The sequence below is a fragment of the Pyrus communis genome, chromosome 7 (genome assembly GCF_963583255.1).
Source record: "Pyrus communis chromosome 7, drPyrComm1.1, whole genome shotgun sequence".
Taxonomy (NCBI): Eukaryota; Viridiplantae; Streptophyta; class Magnoliopsida; order Rosales; family Rosaceae; genus Pyrus; species Pyrus communis.
The window spans coordinates 329,093-351,060 of NC_084809.1; the positions used below are offsets into that span (position 1 = coordinate 329,093).

The 21,968-nt window shown below is 35.3% G+C and overlaps 3 protein-coding genes across 3 annotated transcripts; all 3 read right to left on the bottom strand.

Annotated features, from left to right (window-relative positions):
* Window positions 1-2,182: 2,182 nt before the first annotated feature.
* Window positions 2,183-3,474, bottom strand: LOC137738797 (uncharacterized). The gene is made up of 3 exons (XM_068478271.1): window positions 2,904-3,474; window positions 2,761-2,825; window positions 2,183-2,636 (listed from the first exon to the last, which is right to left on the bottom strand). The coding sequence occupies exons 1-3, from the start codon at window positions 3,259-3,261 to the stop codon at window positions 2,433-2,435; spliced, it is 627 nt and encodes a 208-aa protein (XP_068334372.1). The 5' UTR covers window positions 3,262-3,474; the 3' UTR covers window positions 2,183-2,432.
* A 9,249-nt stretch (window positions 3,475-12,723) lies between these two features.
* On the bottom strand, window positions 12,724-14,474 carry LOC137739916 (NAC domain-containing protein 83-like). The gene is made up of 2 exons (XM_068479662.1): window positions 13,824-14,474; window positions 12,724-13,606 (listed from the first exon to the last, which is right to left on the bottom strand). Exons 1-2 carry the CDS (start codon window positions 14,008-14,010, stop codon window positions 13,002-13,004), a joined length of 792 nt encoding a protein of 263 aa, XP_068335763.1. The 5' UTR covers window positions 14,011-14,474; the 3' UTR covers window positions 12,724-13,001.
* Window positions 14,475-18,566: 4,092 nt separating this feature from the next.
* Window positions 18,567-21,141, bottom strand: LOC137739752 (glycerophosphodiester phosphodiesterase GDPD1, chloroplastic-like). The gene is made up of 7 exons (XM_068479447.1): window positions 20,892-21,141; window positions 20,619-20,800; window positions 20,027-20,086; window positions 19,644-19,925; window positions 19,424-19,519; window positions 19,130-19,326; window positions 18,567-19,022 (listed from the first exon to the last, which is right to left on the bottom strand). The coding sequence occupies exons 1-7, from the start codon at window positions 20,986-20,988 to the stop codon at window positions 18,779-18,781; spliced, it is 1,158 nt and encodes a 385-aa protein (XP_068335548.1). The 5' UTR covers window positions 20,989-21,141; the 3' UTR covers window positions 18,567-18,778.
* Between the last annotated feature and the right edge of the window lie 827 nt (window positions 21,142-21,968).

Here is a 21,968-nt window from a genome sequence, read left to right on the forward strand (position 1 = left end):
TAAAGTAAGTGTATGGTTTGATTTAAGAGAATTATAATGACTATTATTCACTACATCACTTGTCCACACCACTTAATTTGCCTCTCATAATTTTGTCAAACAATTTATCCTCATGTTAGTTATATTCAATAAGATTTGACAAAAAAAAAAAAAAAAAAAGTTTATATTCAATAAGAGTATCTATAAAAATTATGGAACATTATGGTTAGGAAAAAGGCCAGTAGGGGAAATAACCTTCACTTGACATTTAGATAATTAGATATAAGATCACTTACTTAATGAATTATTAGATCTGATTTTGAAGATATCGCTTACCAAATGAGGTCAATTGATTTTTGTTTCACCTAAGAAACTTTTTTTTTTTGTTGTGTGACGTAAGTCATCCTTGAATGCACGTTATACCCTATGCTATTTTGGATGTGTAAAGTTGTGTATAAATGGGATGAATGTCAAATGATTTTAATTTTACTATATTTTTTATCATTTATATTTCAGCCACTTTACAATTTGACTTTATTTTCATGTGCTTCATATTAGCATCGGTTTGCTTTCCATCTCTCTTTTCCGCATATTTCAATCTTTGGATGTCTTTTCTTTTTCTTGTATTATTAACGCGTGAGTGGCAAAAGTGGATGTGTTCTTCATCAATCTTTGGCTTTTGACTCCATTGCTTACTGATCCAATTTCATCACTAGTTTTTTTTTTTTTTTTGTCTAATTTTCTTTTTTTGGTCAGATTTTCAATGTGTTGTTTCAATAACGTCCTCATCAAAAAATGGTTTGAGTACCACTCAAAATTGTGGTGTTTACATATTTTCTAAATGGGTCTTAAAATAGGTACCTATTAACAACTCGATGTTTGATTAGCCACCTCTAGTCCCTTGTCCTCTTCATAACACGGTGAAACTTCAACATGTCGGACATGAATGATAAGCCTTGTTATTGTCTTCTTTGTGCCGTCACTAACTCGTGTCAAGTATATACATGCAATTCATAAAGATGTAGTTAGAAAACCAGTAAACCACAATTACTGGTTCATGAGTACAACAACCTAATGCTAAGGTTCGTTTGCATAAAGCAAATCAGAAAAAGTTAGATCCTTTAGCTCATTTGGACCGCTTCCATGTGTAAATTGATGCTGGACTACACCTAATGCCACAGTGATCGGGAAATGTGACCAGAATCTATAGGTACCCCTTTCTAATCTATAAAGACGGTGTATGCTTTTAAACTTTCCTGCCATTGCCAATTTGCCTTGGACATTTCAGATAACTTCACATTAAATACAACTTATATGATCCTGTATTCAAAAGGGAGGGAAACAATGCAATCATTGAAAAGGTTTTGGACCAATTGGGACTTTCATTTGAAACTTCACAAGTAAATTAGGGCAACTTAATAACTTTGTTCACTACATACACATGCACATATAAATATACTTCTCGTCGTCTCAAGGAAGGGCCTTTTGGCTTTTCAGCATACGTGATAAGGGAACTGATATCGCACGTTCTTTTGAGTTTTTCATATGCATTTTTTTATTTATAGTCATTAAATTAAGTAAATCAAACAAAAACAACGGATGTGATAAATTGACATGTGTTTATCATTTTTCATCATATAGCAAAAATGTGGTTCTTCAAAATAAACGTATAGTTGCAATTTTGAAGACACAAATGGCCTTTCTTTAGTGAGATGTATCTTTTTCAGTTTATACTGTTCATTAGCTTGCCTTTGCATTTATAGGAGGAGTGGGGAAATGAAGAAAATGAAAGCGATATATGGAAGATACTATTGTCGTTTGAATAAAGACTTTAACAGGTCAAAATTCGAAAAGGCGTGTTACGTTTTCCTGAAGCCTAAGGGGGAAATTAAAGGGAAGTGCTGAGGGACGAGATGAAACACAAATCAAAGATGGATCCCGGAGGAGCAGCAATTTTCAAATGAAGCTAGCCGCCTTTTGAAGCATGGCCTGAGATCCCTGTGATACGTTATTTTCCTTAGAAGTCAGGACACAAAGTTTGCAGTGGTCGGTGCAAAGTTAAACCCTGATTGAGGGTAAGCACCAATGCATGCATGCATGTAGGGTTTTGTGGTTTTATCTGCATGACAAATTGTCAATCTGAATGCACAATCGTGCATAGTTCTCTTAATATCTATGAAAATAATGAGACTCTGTACCATGATGAACTTTTATTACATGAAAGAAATATAAGTCCGATATATAAAAGATCAATATCGGGTTTCATCACAAAAATCATGTATACCCTTGCGACTAGACATGTTTTGGGGTTGAGAGAGAGAGATCTCGATCGAGAAATGGAGGGAAAGCTGATCTATATAAATATGATGCATGCATGCATCATTAATTAATAATTTGATATGGTACATACTCATGATGCATGTACATGCAGATTAATTTAACGAACGAACGAATCAATTTCCAGCAGCAACCATCTTTTGGGGGCTTTGTGACGGTGATATTGGATTGTTGTGGTGGTGCCAGTTGGAGACATGCAAGTAGGACTTAATTCTTTTCGTTTGCTGGCCCTTCGATAACGCACCCCTAAATTTTCCTCGTGATCTCCCTTTGCTCTCTTTTTTCACTAATTCATCATCCTCTGATATTCCCTGCAGCACCTGATTAATTAATATGTTTAAGCAAAACAGAAAAGTAAATTAGCTAGGATTTAATTAATAATTAATCAATTCATTAAGCAATATATATAAACGGCTAGGGTTTGTGCTTTTAGCTATCAATTACCTTGTTGGTATCCCGATATTCCGCTGAATTTGCTGCATGATCTTTAATATGATCAGCATCATCACCTGCAAAATGCTTATGTATTATTAATTGGTTAAAATATTAACTAATGATATTATTTAGACATAAAGACACACTAATACCGCTGATGGGGGTGTGGCGCCTATCTTCTTCATAAGAGTCGTCGTCAATGCAATAGTCCCTAAAACTGGGGGATCGCGGACAATTAATGAAGCTACCCTCCCTTTCACCACCGTTGGGTAGCATTTGGTCACGATCATCGTCATCAAAATCTCGACGGCCGCCCTGGTAATATTGGCGGCCTCCCTTATTCGCTGCTGCATGTGCATGTGGCAGCTGCTTCTTCTCCTTTGTGTGCTCTCTGACCTTCTCCAGCCGCCCTAATCTCTCTTTCTCTTTCATGTCGTCCTCCTCGGTATAATTGTCATGCATGTCCCGTTCCTTTGCGAGTCGATCCAACCTTGAAATGCCGCAACCCATGGCGGCTGGCTGGCTGACTATGACGAGGCCGCTGCGCCTATAGGTATCGATGCACAAGGAGGAGAGACATGAACGGTAAACTTAAGAGAGATCAATCAAGATGGTGTTGCGGAGAGAGCGATCATTAATCTGATCAGCAGCCTGGAATTAATAAATCAAAATAAGTGAATAAAATTGATCCACTCTAAACGGGTCGATCAAGAGAGTACGCTGTCCGACGTGAAGGAAATTAATTAGAAAGAAAATGAGAAAATTAATATTCACGGGAGTTGAAATGAGGGAGAAACGAATGTTGCGGGGTTAGGACGTTCATAATTAACCATCAACCCTGCACCAGAGGTCCAGAGGGATGGGCATGCCGTACTAAGCTACGTAAATTGCTTAACTAATTCATAATTCTGTTTCATAAACACACGCGTCTATATATACGTGTTATTTGAAGAAAGTTTAAGTTGCATTATAAAATTAAGAGTAATGCTAATGAAACTAAATTTGTAGACAAAGTTTTAAAAACTAAAGAATATGGAAGTTGATAATTGGATTATTACTTACACGTTGATAAACGTGCTTATTCTCATTGGTGACACATCATTTAGTTTGCAAATTTAGTTTGCTTAGCATTACCCTAAAATTAATTGATAATATAGGAAGTAGTCCAACTAGTGTTGGGCAACGGTTATGGTGGGCGGCTAACCATGGTTATTTACCCATAACCGTTTAAGTTTTTACCCACATAACCGTTTACCCGTTAGGTATTTACATAAACGGGTATACTTATACCCATAACCGTTTATAAACGGTTAACCATACCTATAACCGCATATCCATTTACCCATAACCGCGTACCCGTTTACTTTTTTTTTTTACTCGTCTACCTATTTTTTTAACAACTTGAAAATTAAAAAGAAATTTCTCATAATTTTCTTTTTTCTAACTATTAAATACCGTTATAAGTACATTTAACATGTATTTTTATATTAATGGCAATATTATTTATGAATATATGCGATGTCTCCCAATTATTTGACGGTCAATCTATTACAAGAATCATGCATGGTTGTAGATTAATTAATATTCTTGTATACACACACACACACACACATATATATATATATATATGTAAGTACACATCAGTCTGCTAAAAGGTTGATTAGATAAATATTTGGATTTTTATTTTGAAACATATGTTCATCGATCCAAGCCATTTAATCGATTTCTAATTTTGGGGTCAAATATTTATTGAAAACTCGAGGCCAATTAAAAAAAAAAATATATATATATATATATATATATATATATATATAGGTATGCATCGTCTAATAATAACATATTTCTAAATGCTCAAGCTAATCATTATCTTGAATTGGTCAAAGCTTCAAAAGACTCCAAAACAAAACTGTCGAACACTAATACTTTAGCACATTCAATCACATATATTAAATATTAACCCATTCTATCAACTATACTAAACCTAGTTAGAAACTTTTTTTTTTATTTTTTTTTTACATATATTAAAATAAACGGTTAAATGGGTACTCGTTTATAACCGCAGGTAATACCCATAACCGCTCATTTAAATTTCACGAGTAAACGGTGTCACATCCCGACCCAGGGCGGATCATTTCCCGTGTTCGCTCCACAACTGTAGCACGATATTATCCGCTTTGGGCCCCCAGCACACCCTCACGGTTTTGTTTCTGGAAACTCACACGAGAACTTCCCAATAGGTCACCCATCCTATGAATGCTCTCATGCGCTACTCGCTTAACTTCAGAGTTTCCATGGAACCCGAAGCCAATGAGCTCCCAAAAGGCCTCATGCTAGGTAGATATGGGAATATACATATAAGGATCACTCTCCTAGGCGATGTGGGATGTCACAATCCATCCCTCTTAGGGGCCCGACGTCCTCATCGGCACACACACGGTCAGGGTTAGGCTCTGATACCAAATTGTCATATCCCGGGCGGGGGGGACCACTTCCCAGGCCCGCTCCACCACTGTAGCACGATATTGTCCGCTTTGGGCCCCGACCACCCCCTCACGATTTTGTTTCTGGGAACTCACACGAGAAACAAAATCGTGAGGGCGTGGTCGGGGCCCAAAGCAGACAATATCGTGCTACGGTGGTGGAGCGGGCTCTGGAAGTGGTCCTCCCCGAGCCAGGATGTGACAAACGGTTATACTCATAACCATTTATTTATCTAAACAGTTACCCATAACCATAACCATCAAACTTAAATGGGCGGATAACTGCGGTTACTCATAACCAATGGGTATTTGCTTATCCCTAATGAGGATCCTCCTGACCAAACCCATCGGCCCATTGAAATTTTATCCAACGATTACAATTATTATAACTTTTAAAGGGGCCCCCTATTTGTAGCCGTTAGATAAAATTTCAACGGCCTAATGGGCTTGGTCAGGAGGATCTTCACCCTTTGCTCAGGAGAGGATCCTGATCCACATGTTTTGATATGGGTCTAATGTATTGCACAGTCATAGGTAGGGTCTAATAAATAGAGCAATTAAAGTGTCCATAATTTGAAAACAAAATTGTACTGACTGTCGTTGAATGTTTTATCATGACTCTTCCAGAATTAACATGGAACTTTAAGTTACACATCATTTCATAAAAAACTCTCATCTTTTTTAGTGTAAAATATATCATTGTATTTAAAAATAAAAAATAAAAGTTACTCATCAAATCTCGTCGTTTCATCAAAAACTCTATTCGACTCCTGTTTTCAATTTTCCTCGCGATTCCTACAGATTAGTATCCAAATTTGAATTTGAATTTGCATGAAGCTATGAGAACTACAAGTAATTTTACATGTTTTCGTTGAGTCGTTTACAACAGTAAGCTTCATTTTTGCTAATATTTGTTACATGATTCCAGTCTACATGATTCGTGATCATTATACATTGATTGTCTTATGTAAGTAATTGCTCAAGAGGCTTTTGACATTGATTGTGTTAGCTTCGGGGGCTTTTAACATTACCAAGATGGAGGACTACATCTTACTGTTAGAATCATGTAAAATTACTTATTCCACCATGATAGGTAGTTACAATACGATAGGTAGTTTAGCTTGTACAAGTATTTATATGACAGGTAATTCAGACTGTAAAAGTACTTATATAATAGGTAGTTTAGATTATAAAAGATCAATTGAAATCTAAGTTTATGCCAACTAATATTATAATATGATAGGTAGTTTAGCTTGTACAAGTACTTATATGACATGTAGTTTAGACTGCAAAAGTACTTATATGATAGGTAATTTAGATTGTAAAAGATCAGCTGAAATCTAGGTTTATGCCGACTAATAGGGTACATGAGTTGCAAAAAAAAATAGAAAAATAATATAACTGATAGCGAGGCCCCCCAAGAGATTTATAGGTGTCCGAAATTTTGGAAATATCCTAAATTAATTTTAGGAAATATGTGGTGCAAATATAATGACTCTAATTTTGGCTTGTAGCGTATAGTTTTTTGTGAACAACAAAAATAGAAATTTTTAGCTTTAAGAAATATTTTGCGCTGGAATTAAGAAAAATATTGCAAAACCTTTGGATCCTACTGATTATTAGGTCCTGAAAACTATTTTTTATTGATTCTTAAAGTGAGAAAATAGAAAAATATCTTTAAATTTGGGTTTTAAATCATTGATTACAAATGTTTAAAAATGAATTATAATATATTTTGCACGGAAAAAAATATATTTTGAAAACCATGAATATGATAGTTTGTTGTTATGACAAGAGAAATAAAAAAAAAAACATTAACAAAAAAAAAACAAACTGAAAAAATAAAAAATAAAAAAGAGAGGGATCGGTATGAAGATAGCGACTTTTTAAGAAATAGTCGCTAGCTATTGAGCGATTATTTTCAAAGAGAGTAGCTCGAAAAATACCGATCATATCATTTTCTATTTTTTTTTTCTTTTTTTTCTTTTTCCATTGAATAGCTATAATAGAGTAAAATAGTAATCACAATGCAAAGTATCGACCTCACAACAAAAATTGCTGACACATGGAGTCCTATTCATGGACCTAAATAAAAAAATAACTAAAAATTGGACTAATCTAATTGTTAGGCCATAAAATTGGGAAAGGGATCTCTTCCATTAAATCCACCCAATCACCTAATTCGAACCCTTGAAATTTAGTCCAACGGCTAAAGTTATTATAATTTTTAAAGGGGCCCCCTGTTTGTAGCCATTGAATCAAATTTCAAAGGTTTAGATTGATTGATTTGGTGGATTTGGTGGAAGGGATTCGGAGAGGATCTCTTTCCATAAAATTGGACTTATTTCAAGTTAGTTTATTTACACATAACAGATTTGTAAGGAAGAAGTTAATTTAAACTACATATTAATGAAACTCTTTTTGTCAACTATAAGAGGGTGAAAAAACATTTTTTGTCTTCTATCACAAAATAAAATTATGGACAATAAAGTAATTTGTACAAACTAAATTTTACAGTTGTTTTTAAAAGCATCATTTACATATAATCCTAACAAATCACATACAAGAACTCTGGATTTTTACAGGTGTATTGTTTTATGAAACTTCGAATTTCTATGGCACTTATTTTCAAAACTTCAAGTTCGAGTTTAAGTACGAACTCTATTTTCATGATACCTGCAAACAAACACAATATACATATGTAGTGAACGGGAATAGTTTCGGGACCTATGTGTGAAAAGAATGAGTGATGACCCAAAATATGGTGTTGTCGTGGCTTGCAGGCCCAAAATAGTGGTTGTTGGGTTGCTGGGCAACAAATGAGAAGTAAATGGGTTAATAGATTATATATTCAATTATTGGGCTAAGAAGGAAAAGTAAAAAATAAGGCCTAACCCATGGGCTTGTTATTTCATGCGAACCAAAAATAAAACAAGGCCCAAAAGAAGAAAAAAAACAAGTGGGACGGTTTGGTACATATGTCCAATTGGGTTGCGGATCGACTGCAAGCAGCCCAAGTCCATAAGAAAGGTGATGTAAAATAGCTTTATTTTAGACCTTAGAGTTTTGGAGCAGGAACGACTTGGTGGCTCGGGCAATGCGGCTTCAGGCTGCGGCTCCTATGCTATGCGTGTAGGGTTTGAAAAATCCCATATTTTTTCTTCTCTTATTCACGCATATTCAATTCATCACAATTATAAGAACAATAAATTTAAGTTAAATCTACAATTTGAAAAAGAAAAAAAAAACATAAAATTAGAGTTCATGCTTCATGGTGAATGTTTCATGCAATCATTGTTGAAAAAATATCGAAATTGAAACCATGTTTTATAGATTATTTGGATTGTTTGATGAACATTGTGAATGGCTCTGTAGTAAACAAGCATTTAGTTCCTTAGCTTAGTGTCAGGAGCGTATTTAACAATGCGTTGTGGCCTAAATTTAACTGAAGGGGAGAGAGAAGGGTGGAGCTGCATAAAGAGAAAAGATAGGCTTGGGAATTACTGTGATGATATTTCTCCGTACTTTGTGCATTTTTGAAGATAAATAATGGGGTTACTTGCCCTACAAGTAATACAAAGTTGTGCCTTTTTTTTTTTGTAATTAATTCTTGAATGGTTTCTCACTAACATTAGTAGTTGTTGAGACTATAAATACTCAAGTAATGATTTCTATTGTGAAATTGGTGTGAATGCCCACATGAACAAAACAACCACATATAGCTAAGGGTGGAAAGTGGAAGAATAGAAGTCAAAATTATATTGCTTAAATAGTAGAAGTTTGGTTTTTATTGTTTTGGTGTGTAAGCCGTTTACATGCATTAAAAGAGACGTATGCTTGTATCGTATGAGTAGTACAAAAAGATGAAAAGCATAAAGTAATAATCATGTTTTCCTCATTTGTCCCTCTCTACGTTCATTTCTCCTACCTGATACTAGTGAAGAAAATAAACAGAATAATACACGGCTCCCGTTTCGCTTCAATCTCTAACAACTCTAATAATATATATATATATATATATATATATATATATGTACGCATCATATGATAATAACATGTTTCTAAATGCTCAAGGTAATCATTATCTTGAATTGGTTAAAGCTCCAAAAGACTCAAAAACAAAACTGTCGAACACTCTAATGCTTTAGCACATTCGATCATATATATTAAACATTAGCCCATTCTATCAACTATATTTTTCTCTCAAGTGAGGCATAAATATATATATATATATATATATATATATTATGGCCCTTTATAACCAATATATCTTGGGATACTAAACATAGTTAGAAACTTTTTTATTTTTATTTTTAGTTTTACATATATTCAAATAAACGGTTAAATGGGTACTCGTTTATAACAGCGGGTAATACCCATGACCACCCATTTAAATTTCATGAGTAAACGGTTATACCCATAACCATTTATTTATCTAAATGGTTACCCATAACCGTAACCGTCAAATTTAAATGGGTGGATAACTGCGGTTACCCATAACCAATGGGTATTTGCCCATCCCTAAATCCAACTCCCTATAAGCCCTTGTGTAGTTTAGTCATTCACTGACATGAGATTTTATCCTCGCATTCTCACACTATTACTGCTATATGATAACTTTAATTTGTAGAACCATTAATTAAGAACCCTCTTTGTGCTTGGTCTTTAATTTTGTATTGGACCCGTATAACTATTTAAATGTAATTTTGTCTTGCATGTTTGACACACTTGTTAGTGCACTCTCTAATAAAAGTGTATCTTACTACCTTACACATACACACGTGTTTTATTGTATTAAAAAACACAAATATATTATTTTGTATGTCTAAATAGTATCCGTGTCTGTTTATAAAAAACTTGTGTCAAGGATCAATTAAGCTACGAGGCTTCAATTACCAATAGGCTTGTGTTTTTGGATTCGGTCAAAAATCTGCAGCAAACGTGATGATGGGCCTTTCTTTTGCCAAGGGGCCATTCTTGTTAAGCCTCTTAAAACCTTCCTGAGGTTTCTCAAAATGCAAGTAGGTCTCTCTTTCTTGGCTGTTATATACGTGCACGCACAAAACCTTACGTAGTTGGATTTGAAAATTCCTAAATCCAATGAATATTGGATGCAAAACCTAGCTTAAGATTCTTAATTGACAACATTCGAATGTTCTCCAAGACAGAGTTAATAGGTAATTTAAAAGGAAATTTCTGTGCGAAAGGGAAAGATACATCATGAACTGTTTCTTCTGGAAATATTTGAATTGAATGCATTGTCCTGGCCTACCACAACGACTATTCCCACTTCACATGTCAGATCACTCACACATATCCAGATTAATTAATTTCACCTTCTACGCCACTAAACGAGTAACGTGCATAATTTTACTTGCTAATTAAGCCTTCAACTACTGCCACGAGCGCTGCATTCCGCCCCCACTCCTCTTATTTTCGGTAACTTGAGAAAAAGAAAAAAAAAAGCATTAAAGAACAACTAATCTAACTATAACGATATCAAAATAGTTATTGAAAAGAGTTTATACTAAACAAATAAAAGGCTCCGCAAGTTCTTGAAAATTTATCTTTCTATTTAAATCTCATTTGGCTAGTAAAATTACATTCTTTATGACAATACTGCAAATTGTAGCTCAAATTCTCTTTGATCAAACTTTTACAATCGGAAACAAGACCATATAGATGATAATTAGGCTATGAGAACCATGAATGAAGGAAATCACCGAAGCAAAGAAACTCATCTTTCCATTTTAATGTTATATAATTAGATAACAATAACATTGTATCTATATTGTCATGAAGATTAATAAATCGACCTGACTTACCATTACTTTGATAAAAAACGTTTTTAATCATTTAAATTTTTTTTCTCTTCAAACGATCACTTTGTCTTGATGTGTGACTGACCTCGAATTGAGTCTTTAGTCTTTGCCTTGCCTTGCTTGAATTACCAAGTAAAATTGCATTTGTCTTGCTGCAGCACTTGATTGACCGCTATGAGTTTGCATTCCCGTGTGGCCCACTATGCAGTCGTCCCACATGTCTTATGCTGTGTCGTTCTAGCCACTTCCAATTACGTTTGTGATTAAATCTTCAAAACTGTGCATAGTGTATTATGAAAATTAGGGTTTATAGTATCAATGGGTTTTAATGGTAAACTAAAATCTTAATAATCAATAAGATAAAGGCTGTAGGAATAAATAGCAGGAATCTTATTCTCAAGCTCCCATGAGAGGTTGCGTTATCCTAACTCTGGAAGTACATAGAAAACATTTTGTGCTTTGTTATGTTCCCTTCCCCAACACAACCAACACCCTTCTTTAATTACGTGATAATCAATTAAACAATATAATTAATCATCGATCGTATACATGATTGAATAAGACAGAATCTTGTTCATTTTTAAATTCCAATTATTGTATATATTAGAGACTAAGTACTGGTTTGGTATTGAAGTTTTTTTTATAAAAAGTATGTATAAAAAAAAAGTTGAGTTCGAAAAGATATTTGGAAAACATTTAAAAACAGCTTATTTTCACAATTTTGAATGAAGAAAAGTTGAAAACGTGAAGCAGCAAAAATAAGCTTATTCTCACATCATAGCAGAAATAGCTGTCAAATTTGATAGCAATCTCTTTTGCTGCCAATCCATGTCATCACCACATAGGATTTGACACTTCGGTTAGAAAATATTAATGTGATTTTTTTTTTACTGTTATAATTGATATGTATATTTTGACATCTCCTTTAAAAATGCTCTTAAAAAAAGTGAAAAAGTCATCGAGCTAGGTTCCATAAGGCGAGGCATTTAATTACTTGTATATTATGGATGGGGTATTAAGTTATGAATTGTATAGAAAAAGAAGGGTGCGAGTCTGCGACTTCCCCCACCCCACATGTGCTCTCTGCCACCACCAACATATTTCTGATTATTTTATATTTACGTGCCATGATTAGATTAGATAATATAGAACTAAAAAAAGAACCTTCTTTCATTTATGCCCAGAACCAAAAGGACCAAGACTAAAACCTCTTATCCTTTTCCTATGTGTCTTTGGATTCCTTTTTCTGGTGCAGCAAACTTTGTTGCTTTCTTGGTAATTTATGTACTCTTACATGAATAAAACTATTAACCATCATCACATTATATTGATGGATAGATATACCCAATTCAATTGGGTCATCTTTTTGTCTCAGAAATCATTTGCCCCTTTTGATAAGAAAAGAGAAAAACTACCTCCAGATTTACTCAGAAACTAATCATATGCCATCTTTGCATTTCACCACTTTATTTTCCTCTCACTATGGTTATACATGGTGGTTTTGATCAATTAAACCAATAAATACTATAAGAAACGGTTGGCAATAACCACTAATAACGTCTTTTTATAATGAAATTTTTAGAATGTTAATAACATTTCTCATCCTATTATATATAGGTCATTAAAATCAATAACTGAAGTTTTCTTGTGGTTAAAGTTAAGATGGAATGTTATTGAACCTATAAAGTTCCATTTAGAATTTCTTTAAGAACACAATTATCAAATGCTCGTACTCATAATTGAGCCTTACAAAATTGAAGGGTACAACAATATGAATGCCTCTTCCTTTTGCCTCTTGGTGCTAGTGGCCATTCTCATTTAATTTGTTGCGCAAGAGTTGGATTACATGATGAATTACACAGAATTAAGGAAGCTTAACCAAAGCTATCGTGATAGTACTACTGATCTTAAACAAAACAAGATTAATGTGATCAATATAATAACATAGCTAAATATTAATCGGCATGCTAACACTGTGTCCCTCCTGATCATCGTCTAGCTCACCATTGTCATTCGAAGAGAACTCACGAGTGATGTCACTCGAGCATGATGGGGAAGAAAGTGTTGTAAGATCAGGATCCGAACGTCGTGAATGATCATCTGCAGAGATATAATCCCCCATTAATCTCCGAGTCTTGTTGCAGTTTGATGAGCGTTCAGAAACGACCCCCATATCATCTGATGTTCTTTGAGTAGGCCTTCTCTTTTTCTGAAATATGCGACAGACCACCCAGTTCCCGGATTCCTTTTCCAAAACCTGGGTTGGATTTGCTTGAGAAGCCAACAGGCGGTATTCATGCATGAGCCATCGAGTTTGAGTGGTAGTATCAGTACTCCTATGGTGGTGGTGGTGGCAACGGCGGCGCTTCCTTTCACAGAAAACCAACGTCTTCCGGATCCCAACGGCTTCCTTGGATTCAGAATTATTAACAATCTGCTTCTTTTTGCCAATAGGCTTCCAGTACCCACATCCTGCAGCTCTCCTGCTGTTGATGCCAACATTCTTATTCATATTTTCATTGTAAAAGAAATACCTTTTTTCCCTAACATCACCTGCACAACCCAATAACGATGAACCAATTAGCTAGCTAGCCTTGCTTTATAATTTGAATAAAACTCCGACATTAAAAGAAAAGTGATTTCCACACACTTCCAATGATTTATGCTCATCCATATTCTTTTATATCATTTAAACATGAATAAACTAAAGGATGAAGTCTGCAGAGAGAAAAACAAGAACAGTAATAAAAAAAGCATGAACAAAACTAACCTGGCAAGCCCCAGGGATGAGTTTCGAAGACATCGAACTCTGGAATGATGGAAGCAGGCAATGGGGCGGCATGAACCTTCCTCATCAAGTAGTGAATCACCAGCTCCTCATCCGTGGGACGAAACCGGTACCCAACTGGCATCTTCACTCCTCCATTTATAACATAGTTTTCTCTAATATTTTCCATCTCTCTATCTATATATATGATGGATTAATTAATCTAATATCTGATGAACGATTCAGCTTGGTTTAGCTTAATTGAAGCAGAAGCAATTAGTTGTGTGGGAGAGGAGGAACATATGTTAGTGTTGGGCAACTGCAACAACAAGAGAGAGATGGAGAGAACTAGGAAATTAATGGCATGTGTGGACGTTGATTCAAAAGTTACTGCAACAACAAGAGAGAGATGGAGAGAGCTAGGAAATTAATGGCATGTGTATACGTTGATTCAAAAGTTAAAGGCAAAAGGAGAAGGGTTGGGCGGCAGCTGGCAAGCCTGCCGGTTGTGTGCTTGCAGTTGCAGATTCGAGAGTGAGGAAATCAACGCATATATATAGATACATAGACAGACCTAGAGGTGTCGTTTTAATAAATAGAGAGGGGTAGTGGCTGCAGTGCAGTGCAGTGCCAGGAAACTCTTGACTCGTAGTCTCACTCGGAAGCTCTTCTCCTTCCTTGACTCGGGAAAGGATTGGGTTGCTGCTTTATTTTGACGGGTCTTTGTGTCCACAACCGTGTGAGGACTAATCACCTAGCTTTTGGTCAATAAGCAAGCTTTTCTTCTTTGTTAGTGAAAAGTTAACACTGTTAGTTAAGCCCCGCGTGTGACACGTTGTGTGCTGAATCTGACATGTATGGGGGACTTTTTTTTTTAGGATTTGGATCTCTCTTGATCTCTGCATCCTAAGCCTACTGAGCAATTCATATGGACCGTTGGATTTTTTATCCAACGGATACAAACAAGAGGTCTTTTTAAAGTTATAATAATTGTAATCGTTTGATCAAAATCTAACGATCTATGTTATTTGCTCTGTAAGCTCAGGATCATGAGATGATCCAAATCCCTTATTTTTTAAATTTTTTATAATTTATATGTTGTTTTGGTCTCGTTCACCAGTCACCTACTTAAATACGAACTCTCTTGTTCTAACCTAGCTAATTATATTCCTTGACTTTCCTACTTTGTGGTTGTTGTCCTTACGCTCCTTGTGGCTACAGAAAATCTATATAAACTGTACATTTCGCAAATTTATTTGATTAACCTTATATTTTCATGACTTCTTGCAAAGTACGTTTCTAGTAATTATTGATTTAAAGAATTGGAGGTGTATATATTAGAAGATTTGACAGCATTACATGTAACATCATTTCCATCAAGATATAAACTATAATTAGTTTAGGTTTTGAGGAAATAGTTTTGTTTTAACCAAATTGCTACCTAACATATATGGGAAATTAAGAGCTAGTGGTTTTTACGCATTCCAAATTTTACCTCTCACGCATCGTTTTAATTTTTAATATTTATTTGCTTTTATTCAATACTTACTTGTAAGGTAAAGACAAAAGGATGGAAGAGCATATAAATATTAAAAATTTTAAAAAATATATGAAAAGTAAAATAAGGTACGTAAAAATTACTATCCAATTAAAACCGAGCCCCTATCAGTTTTGCATCTCAAATTGGCAAATTGCATCTGGAATAGTGATTTCTATGGTGAATAGTGTTTTTGGAGTTTTGGACCTTTTAGGAAAATCAAACTCATAGCGACCATCCGTGATGAATTTTGGGTTGAGGGATGAGATAAGGAGAAACATTAAGAAGACTTTTTAAAAAGTGTGATTATCTACTACCTCACAGTTTAATATTAATTTTCATGCTATATTATAAAATATTATAGTAAAAATATAAGAGGATAAGAATCGATAAAAAATCACACTTTTAAGAATCTCCTTTTAACATTTTTCTAAAAAGTTTTCAAACACAACTACACGATTCATCAGAGATAACAAATGGCCTCGAAGTTGAAAGTTTGAAGAACACCAGACCCTAAATATGTCTTAGGGAGATGCGTGTGTTTGGTTAAAACACTAGTTGAAGAAAACATATTATTAAAGGACCCGGCTTCTCCATTCTCCCAATTCCTATATACTCTTATCCCTTCTTATTTTGTAAGATCACAGTTAAACCACATCAATATTTTATATTAATTTGTTTATAAAAATAATAAAATATAAAATAATAATAATATAAAATATTACATTACTTAATCATAACCGCACAAATAAAAAATGATGCGAATGTTAAGAGATTGGAAGAGCAGAAGCCACATTATTAAATGTGCTCCACCTTGTGCCTTGCAGTGTGGTCTTGTCTCGAAAATTGACATACACATTGTGCTGCAGTAAGATTCGTTATCATGTGGATGCGGAGATGCCCATTAATTACCACCCTTGTCAATTAAACTTTGGATTAATTAATTCATTTTCTTCTTTCAAGAACCTAATCCCAGCTGTTTGCGTATAACTCTAGGACTTAACAGTTGGAAGCGATCCATCTAAAAAGGCAATTTATACAGTAAAATTGATGCCTAAATAGTAGAAGGATTCTTGTCTGCAATTTTGTGGTTCATGGAATTGGATCCTCGAGCTTTTCTCCTGAGCACAAGCTCAGGATCCTTCTGATCAGCACGTGAACTGTTAGATTTTGATTTAAAGTTTACAAACAGGAAATCTCTTGGATCAAAATCCAACGGCTCACGTGGGCTAGTCAGGAGGATCCTGAGCTTGTACTCAGGAAAGGATCCAATTCCGTGGTTCATTTCAATAATTATCACATATATATATTTTTTTTTCGATCGTCAGATTAAATGAATACAAAAAATAACAAATGATAGAATTTAACAAGAAATATGTGAGAAGTATCAAAAGTTTGTAAATAGCGCATTCCATTCATCATCCATACAACTTGAGAAGGGCATTTCCCACTTCAATAATATTTGTCTTTGGAGAATATGCTCTTTCCAACAAAATAAATTAAATAATGTACGCATGTATAAAACCTCAAGTTTAAGATTGGGCTAAAGGCACGTCACAAAGCCCAGAGTATGATTGGGATGCAACAGTTTAGATCAATTCTAACAAAAAAAACCCAGGTTCATTTATGTTAATTCACTCATGCAATTAGAGGATTTGCCACAATATTTACATGTATTTAGTAAAATTATCATCTGACGATCAGATATAATTCTTATGAATATATGTTGTTAATACAATCACTACCTAACCGTTGTGATGGTAATTGTATTATGTGGTAGCAAAAATCCGTTGTCTTCAATCTTGACGAATTTGTACCACAAAACAATCAACACCTCTAACAAAAAAAGCGAAGACGCACTCACCCGCGAGGTGGGGGAGGAGAGGAGGTTTGGCCAATGGATATCTGATGCCTAAGTTAGTTTGTCTTAAAGGAATGATTGTTTTGGGCTTGTATGCGTAGCAAAAAAAAAAACACCAAGATTCGGTACATATAGAGGTATTTATAGGAGGAGGTGACCGACCATAGTGTTAGGAAGTAGCCCTACACATGATGACATCCTATTGGAACCAAATCATTTGGTTTTGGTTCTGTTCGGTTTCAAAGGGTTTTGGTTTCGATAGGCATTGATTTGGTTTTGGTTTCATGCAATTCAACAAAAAAAATGTTGGTGTTTCAATTTAAGTCACTACTTTAAAAATTTGATCGTTTAACCCTTTCTTGTTCCCTTTCCTTTTGGAGACTTAATCTTCGAAGGTTTATGAGGCCTTTGAGCTTATGAATGAGCTTGAGAATGCAATACTTAGGAAGACTTTGGACTTTGTGAAAGTAAAACCAATGGATGAGAAACCATTAAACCTTGTGAACTATAAGCTTGAGATTGCCTTGGAGCTTTGTGTTGTGATTGTAGATTAAAAATAAAAGAGGCGATGCTTAAATTCGAATTGGTCAACACTACACAACACAAAAACGTAAACACATAAATTACATTAGTTGTTATAAACTTTAAAAAGCCTAAATTTTTATTTTTATTTTTTATTTTTTTTGTATTGCAATTTGGTTCGGTATTAGATATTAAGAACCAAAACCAAACCTTTTTTTTTAACTTACAATTCAGTTTCAAAACCTTCAAAACCGAACTGCTTGATTCGGTTTGGTCCGGTCCGCGTTTGAGTATCAATTTTTGGTTTGAAAACCTTGAGAATATAGATGTTGCATTGTGTGAGTTGCATTTTGTGGGAAGGTTGAAAAGTTTTGAATCAAAATCAATAAGAATTCAATGGTGCTTATAGAAGATATCAAAGATCAGCCAAATCATTAATGTTTTAAATTCAGTGGTTTTATTTTTATATTCGACAAGATTCGTTCATTGAATCATTTATACATAAAATATTTAATGACGAAATTAATATCTACTAAATTATCACGCATCAACCGAACAAATATATATTTTGTATTGACGAAGATAGATATAACCGTTAATCAATAAGATATCTGTTACTCAAAATGGGTATGGCTAACAATCCCCGATAGTTAATTTGTGGTTATACAGTTGATTTTCGTAGTTATGAGAATGGATGTAGCATTTTCGCATCCAACCCGAAGCGTTGCTATCCTTTTAACTTCTGAACTAGAGTAGTGAGAGCTAGACAGATTAAGAGACAGAGAAGAGAGTAGAAGATGAAAACAAACTGCTGATGCTCAACTAATTAACAAAAAACTTTATGTTCTGAGATACATATGGAGGAGCGCACAACTCATGTGTATAGGATTTGTGACTCTCAAGGAACTAAATTATATGTACAACAATACTGCATATATCCTGATGCGACATCCTCCACAACCTGATTGATGAGTATGCATATGCTTATGCCCCCTACTTTAATTTTACAAGGGAAAAAACAAAATCTTGAAAACAATCTCAAAGCTGTATCAACTCCGGAATCAGCTTCAATAGAAAAGAAAGCTCCCTCTCTGAGAACTCCGGCTTTGATTTCACCTGCATCGGCCCGTCTTCTTCCAACAAACGCTTCTCCCCGTCTTCCTCCGCCCCACCTAACGGTTTAATCATATCCGACACCGCCACCGTGATCTCTTTCACAAAATCCACTATCACTCCCTCGATCCCCATCAGGTATTGCATGTAAACTGCTTCCGGCACATTGCTGCAATTTCATCATAAATTTTATGATCAATTTATATTCCTTCATAATTTTTGAAATTAAACTCTTTATCTCAAATTCATTAGGCAAACAGAATTCCGCAAGCTTACTTCAATTTGCCGTAAGTTAGGAGTGAAAGCTTGGCCTCTTTGATCTTGGTTACCGCCCCGGGATTTCTGAACACGCCTTTAACCTCCGACACAATACCGTGTAAACCACCCTCCAAACACAGTTTTATCGCCTCCTCCAAAGAATTCCTTCGCACGTCATAGTAAAGCTGAGTCCCACCATTTGTTAAGAAAAAGACCTGCCATCATCAATTCATTCAGCACAGTAATTAGTAACTCGTTACATTTAACATTGATCGCATTCAAAAGTAAATTATACATGACAAAAGTGCTTACAGGGTAGGTGTTCTGCAACTTTTTAACCAAGAGGGCGGCATCAGGTTGGAAGCTTGAGAAAATGATCGGCCTATCTCTGCCACACTCAAACACCACCTGTTCCACAAAATTATATCCCAGATGAGCACAAGCAATATCGAAACAAACAATTAGGCCTCGTCTGGCACCTCGGATTTAAACTTGGATACAAATATAGAAACACAATGATCGATGGACGTACTTGCAAGACGGACTGAAGGACGCGGAAGAGATAGTCGTCCTGGTAAACAATGTTATCATCGAATTTCAGCTCGATGTTGAAGCCGAGAGATGGATCGACCTGCTCAAATGCCTCTTGGAGCGTGCAGAGAGGGTCATCATTTTCGACATCCCATTTTACTATTTTACCATCTTTGGTTTTCCTCAACAATGTCTTTCCTTCCTTCCCTGGCTCTCTTTGCGGACCATAATTTAGGAATTCGGACAGACTCAGTTCGTTAATTCTCCTCTGAAACACAGTCCCCTGATGAGACCAAAATTTAACTTGTAAGTTGAAAATTAATTACTAGATGATCATAAAACGAAGAGTAAAAAGCAAATGGAGGGTGGAGAAATTAGGCTTACATTTTCTTCGGAGAGGATGAAATCGTCGTGGAAAATGACCGGACAGTCATCTTTGGTTACCTACAAAAAGCCACCATCACTTTCCTGTTTCAGTTTTTTTTTTCCTTACTTTTTTTTCTCTTTTTTTTTTTTTTTTTTTTCCCTTCATCCACCTCCATTCTTTTTAATCCAATTTCCAAAGATTAAGGAAGAACAAAATGCAGAAAAGGAGATAATCAGTAACATTTCAAACTCAAAACGAGTTTCCGGAAACAGAAAAACAAAAGACTTGATCTTGATTTAGGAGCTTATTAAACCCCATCTAGGAAATTCACCAAAAATAGAAAAATAGCCGAAATTACAGAAATACCCTAAAACCCTGAACCGGATTTCACTACAGACTCGATCAAGATTCAAACTTTCGACCCAAAAAAATCAAACTTCTTTCTCATGCAGATGCCGACAAAAAACCCGCGTACGCGGCGACAAAAAAATGCAGGTCGGGTTCAAAGTTTCGGCAAATTCACTCAAATAAAAAATGATATACCCAAAAAGCACCCCCACATTGGGACCGTTGGTTTGATTGAACTGAGAAAAGAGATTAAGGCCTCACCTGAACATCGAATTCGACGAAATCGATAGGGAATCTGGCGGCGGCGTTGAAGGACATGATGGAGTTCTCTTTAATGGCTCTCATTCTCCGATCGGACGACTGTAGCGCGTTCATTCCGTTCCCTCTGTGTCCGATCACTAGAAACCTGGGTATCCTCGGTGCAGCCCGATTCATCTCCGCACCTATAAACACAATATTATTCAAATTAACAACCTTCTTAATTTAATGAGAAGTTGATAAACAATTAGAGGACTAATTAATCAAAGATTATACCTTTGGCGAAGCGGGAGGAATAGAGCGCCATAGAAGCATTTTCCGGCACCTGATCGAGATTCGGGACGTCGGAGACGTGGACGGCCTTGAGAGCCATAATGTTTAAGATTAAACAAAAAGACAAGGGAGACGAGAGAGGATGCTGGGAAGCGAAAGAGTTGTGTAATACGTTGATGGAAGGACGAGTGTGGGAAGGAGGAGGACGAGGTATTTATTTTGGAGGAGGAAAGGCGGTGGAATCCTGCTCCCACTGTGGAGGGGTTTTGTCCGCAGCATATTCCCCCTCTCATCTTCTCATATGCTCTGGATATTCCATTATTCCTACCCCCTTTTCACCAAATATCCCGCGCGCTATTGGTTTTTTTTTTAATTCCCTTAATTCATCCAGCGTATTTTCACGTTGGTCAACCGTCAACAGTTCTAATTTTCTGTGTAAAAAAAATAAAGTTTTAACGAAAAATTCTTAATATTATATATTTTAACGAAAAATTATATTTTTATACTAAAACGTTAATTATGGTATTTTTTTACTTTACCATTTATTTTGTTCTTATCGTTAAAACTCAACGTTTTCAAATTATTTTTATTAGTTTTCTTTAAAAAAGAAAAAAAATATTATAATGTTGGTGCAAGGACCTGATTTCCACGTGTCATTTGTTTGATTTTTCACCTTCTGGAAATCAGGGAGTCTGGAAGATGACGCGAATATGAAACTAATATTGTTTTGTCAAAAAAAAAAAAAAAAAAAACTAATATTGTTATTTTCTACGGTCAGAACAGAAATAAAATTTGATTTTTGTTTTACGAAATGAAAATATAAAAGCATAGAGCGCCAAGAGATAAGCTCCGCCGCTTAGGGTAGCGAGAGCGTGGTGCGAAAGTGTCTGGTCTCTGACGCCGCTAGGAGCGAAGGTATGATTGTATTGTATGCATGCTTCCACGTCTTCGCATTAGAGCTCCCGTGTACGTTGCCATGGTTTCTGTTTGCTTTTTCTCAACTGACGGCACGCTAACGTCAAAAGCCTTCTTGTATTCTTTTTTATGAGATTCATCATATATTGTATTGGATTCATCTAA

Bases quoted from the DNA above. Each gene is read 5' to 3' on its own strand.
- LOC137738797 (XM_068478271.1), bottom strand. From the start codon at position 3,261: ATGGGTTGCGGCATTTCAAGGTTGGATCGACTCGCAAAGGAACGGGAC. The intron at 2,826-2,903 runs GTATTAGTGTGT...AGCATTTTGCAG, and splicing joins GCGCCACACCCCCATCAGCG to GTGATGATGCTGATCATATT. The intron at 2,637-2,760 runs GTAATTGATAGC...TTAATTAATCAG, and splicing joins AATATCGGGATACCAACAAG to GTGCTGCAGGGAATATCAGA.
- LOC137739916 (XM_068479662.1), bottom strand. From the start codon at position 14,010: ATGGAAAATATTAGAGAAAACTATGTTATAAATGGAGGAGTGAAGATG. The intron at 13,607-13,823 runs GTTAGTTTTGTT...TGGGTTGTGCAG, and splicing joins TCATCCCTGGGGCTTGCCAG to GTGATGTTAGGGAAAAAAGG.
- LOC137739752 (XM_068479447.1), bottom strand. From the start codon at position 20,988: ATGGCTCTCAAGGCCGTCCACGTCTCCGACGTCCCGAATCTCGATCAG. The intron at 20,801-20,891 runs GTATAATCTTTG...TTGTGTTTATAG, and splicing joins TTCCTCCCGCTTCGCCAAAG to GTGCGGAGATGAATCGGGCT. The intron at 19,520-19,643 runs GTACGTCCATCG...TTTGTGGAACAG, and splicing joins TCCTTCAGTCCGTCTTGCAA to GTGGTGTTTGAGTGTGGCAG.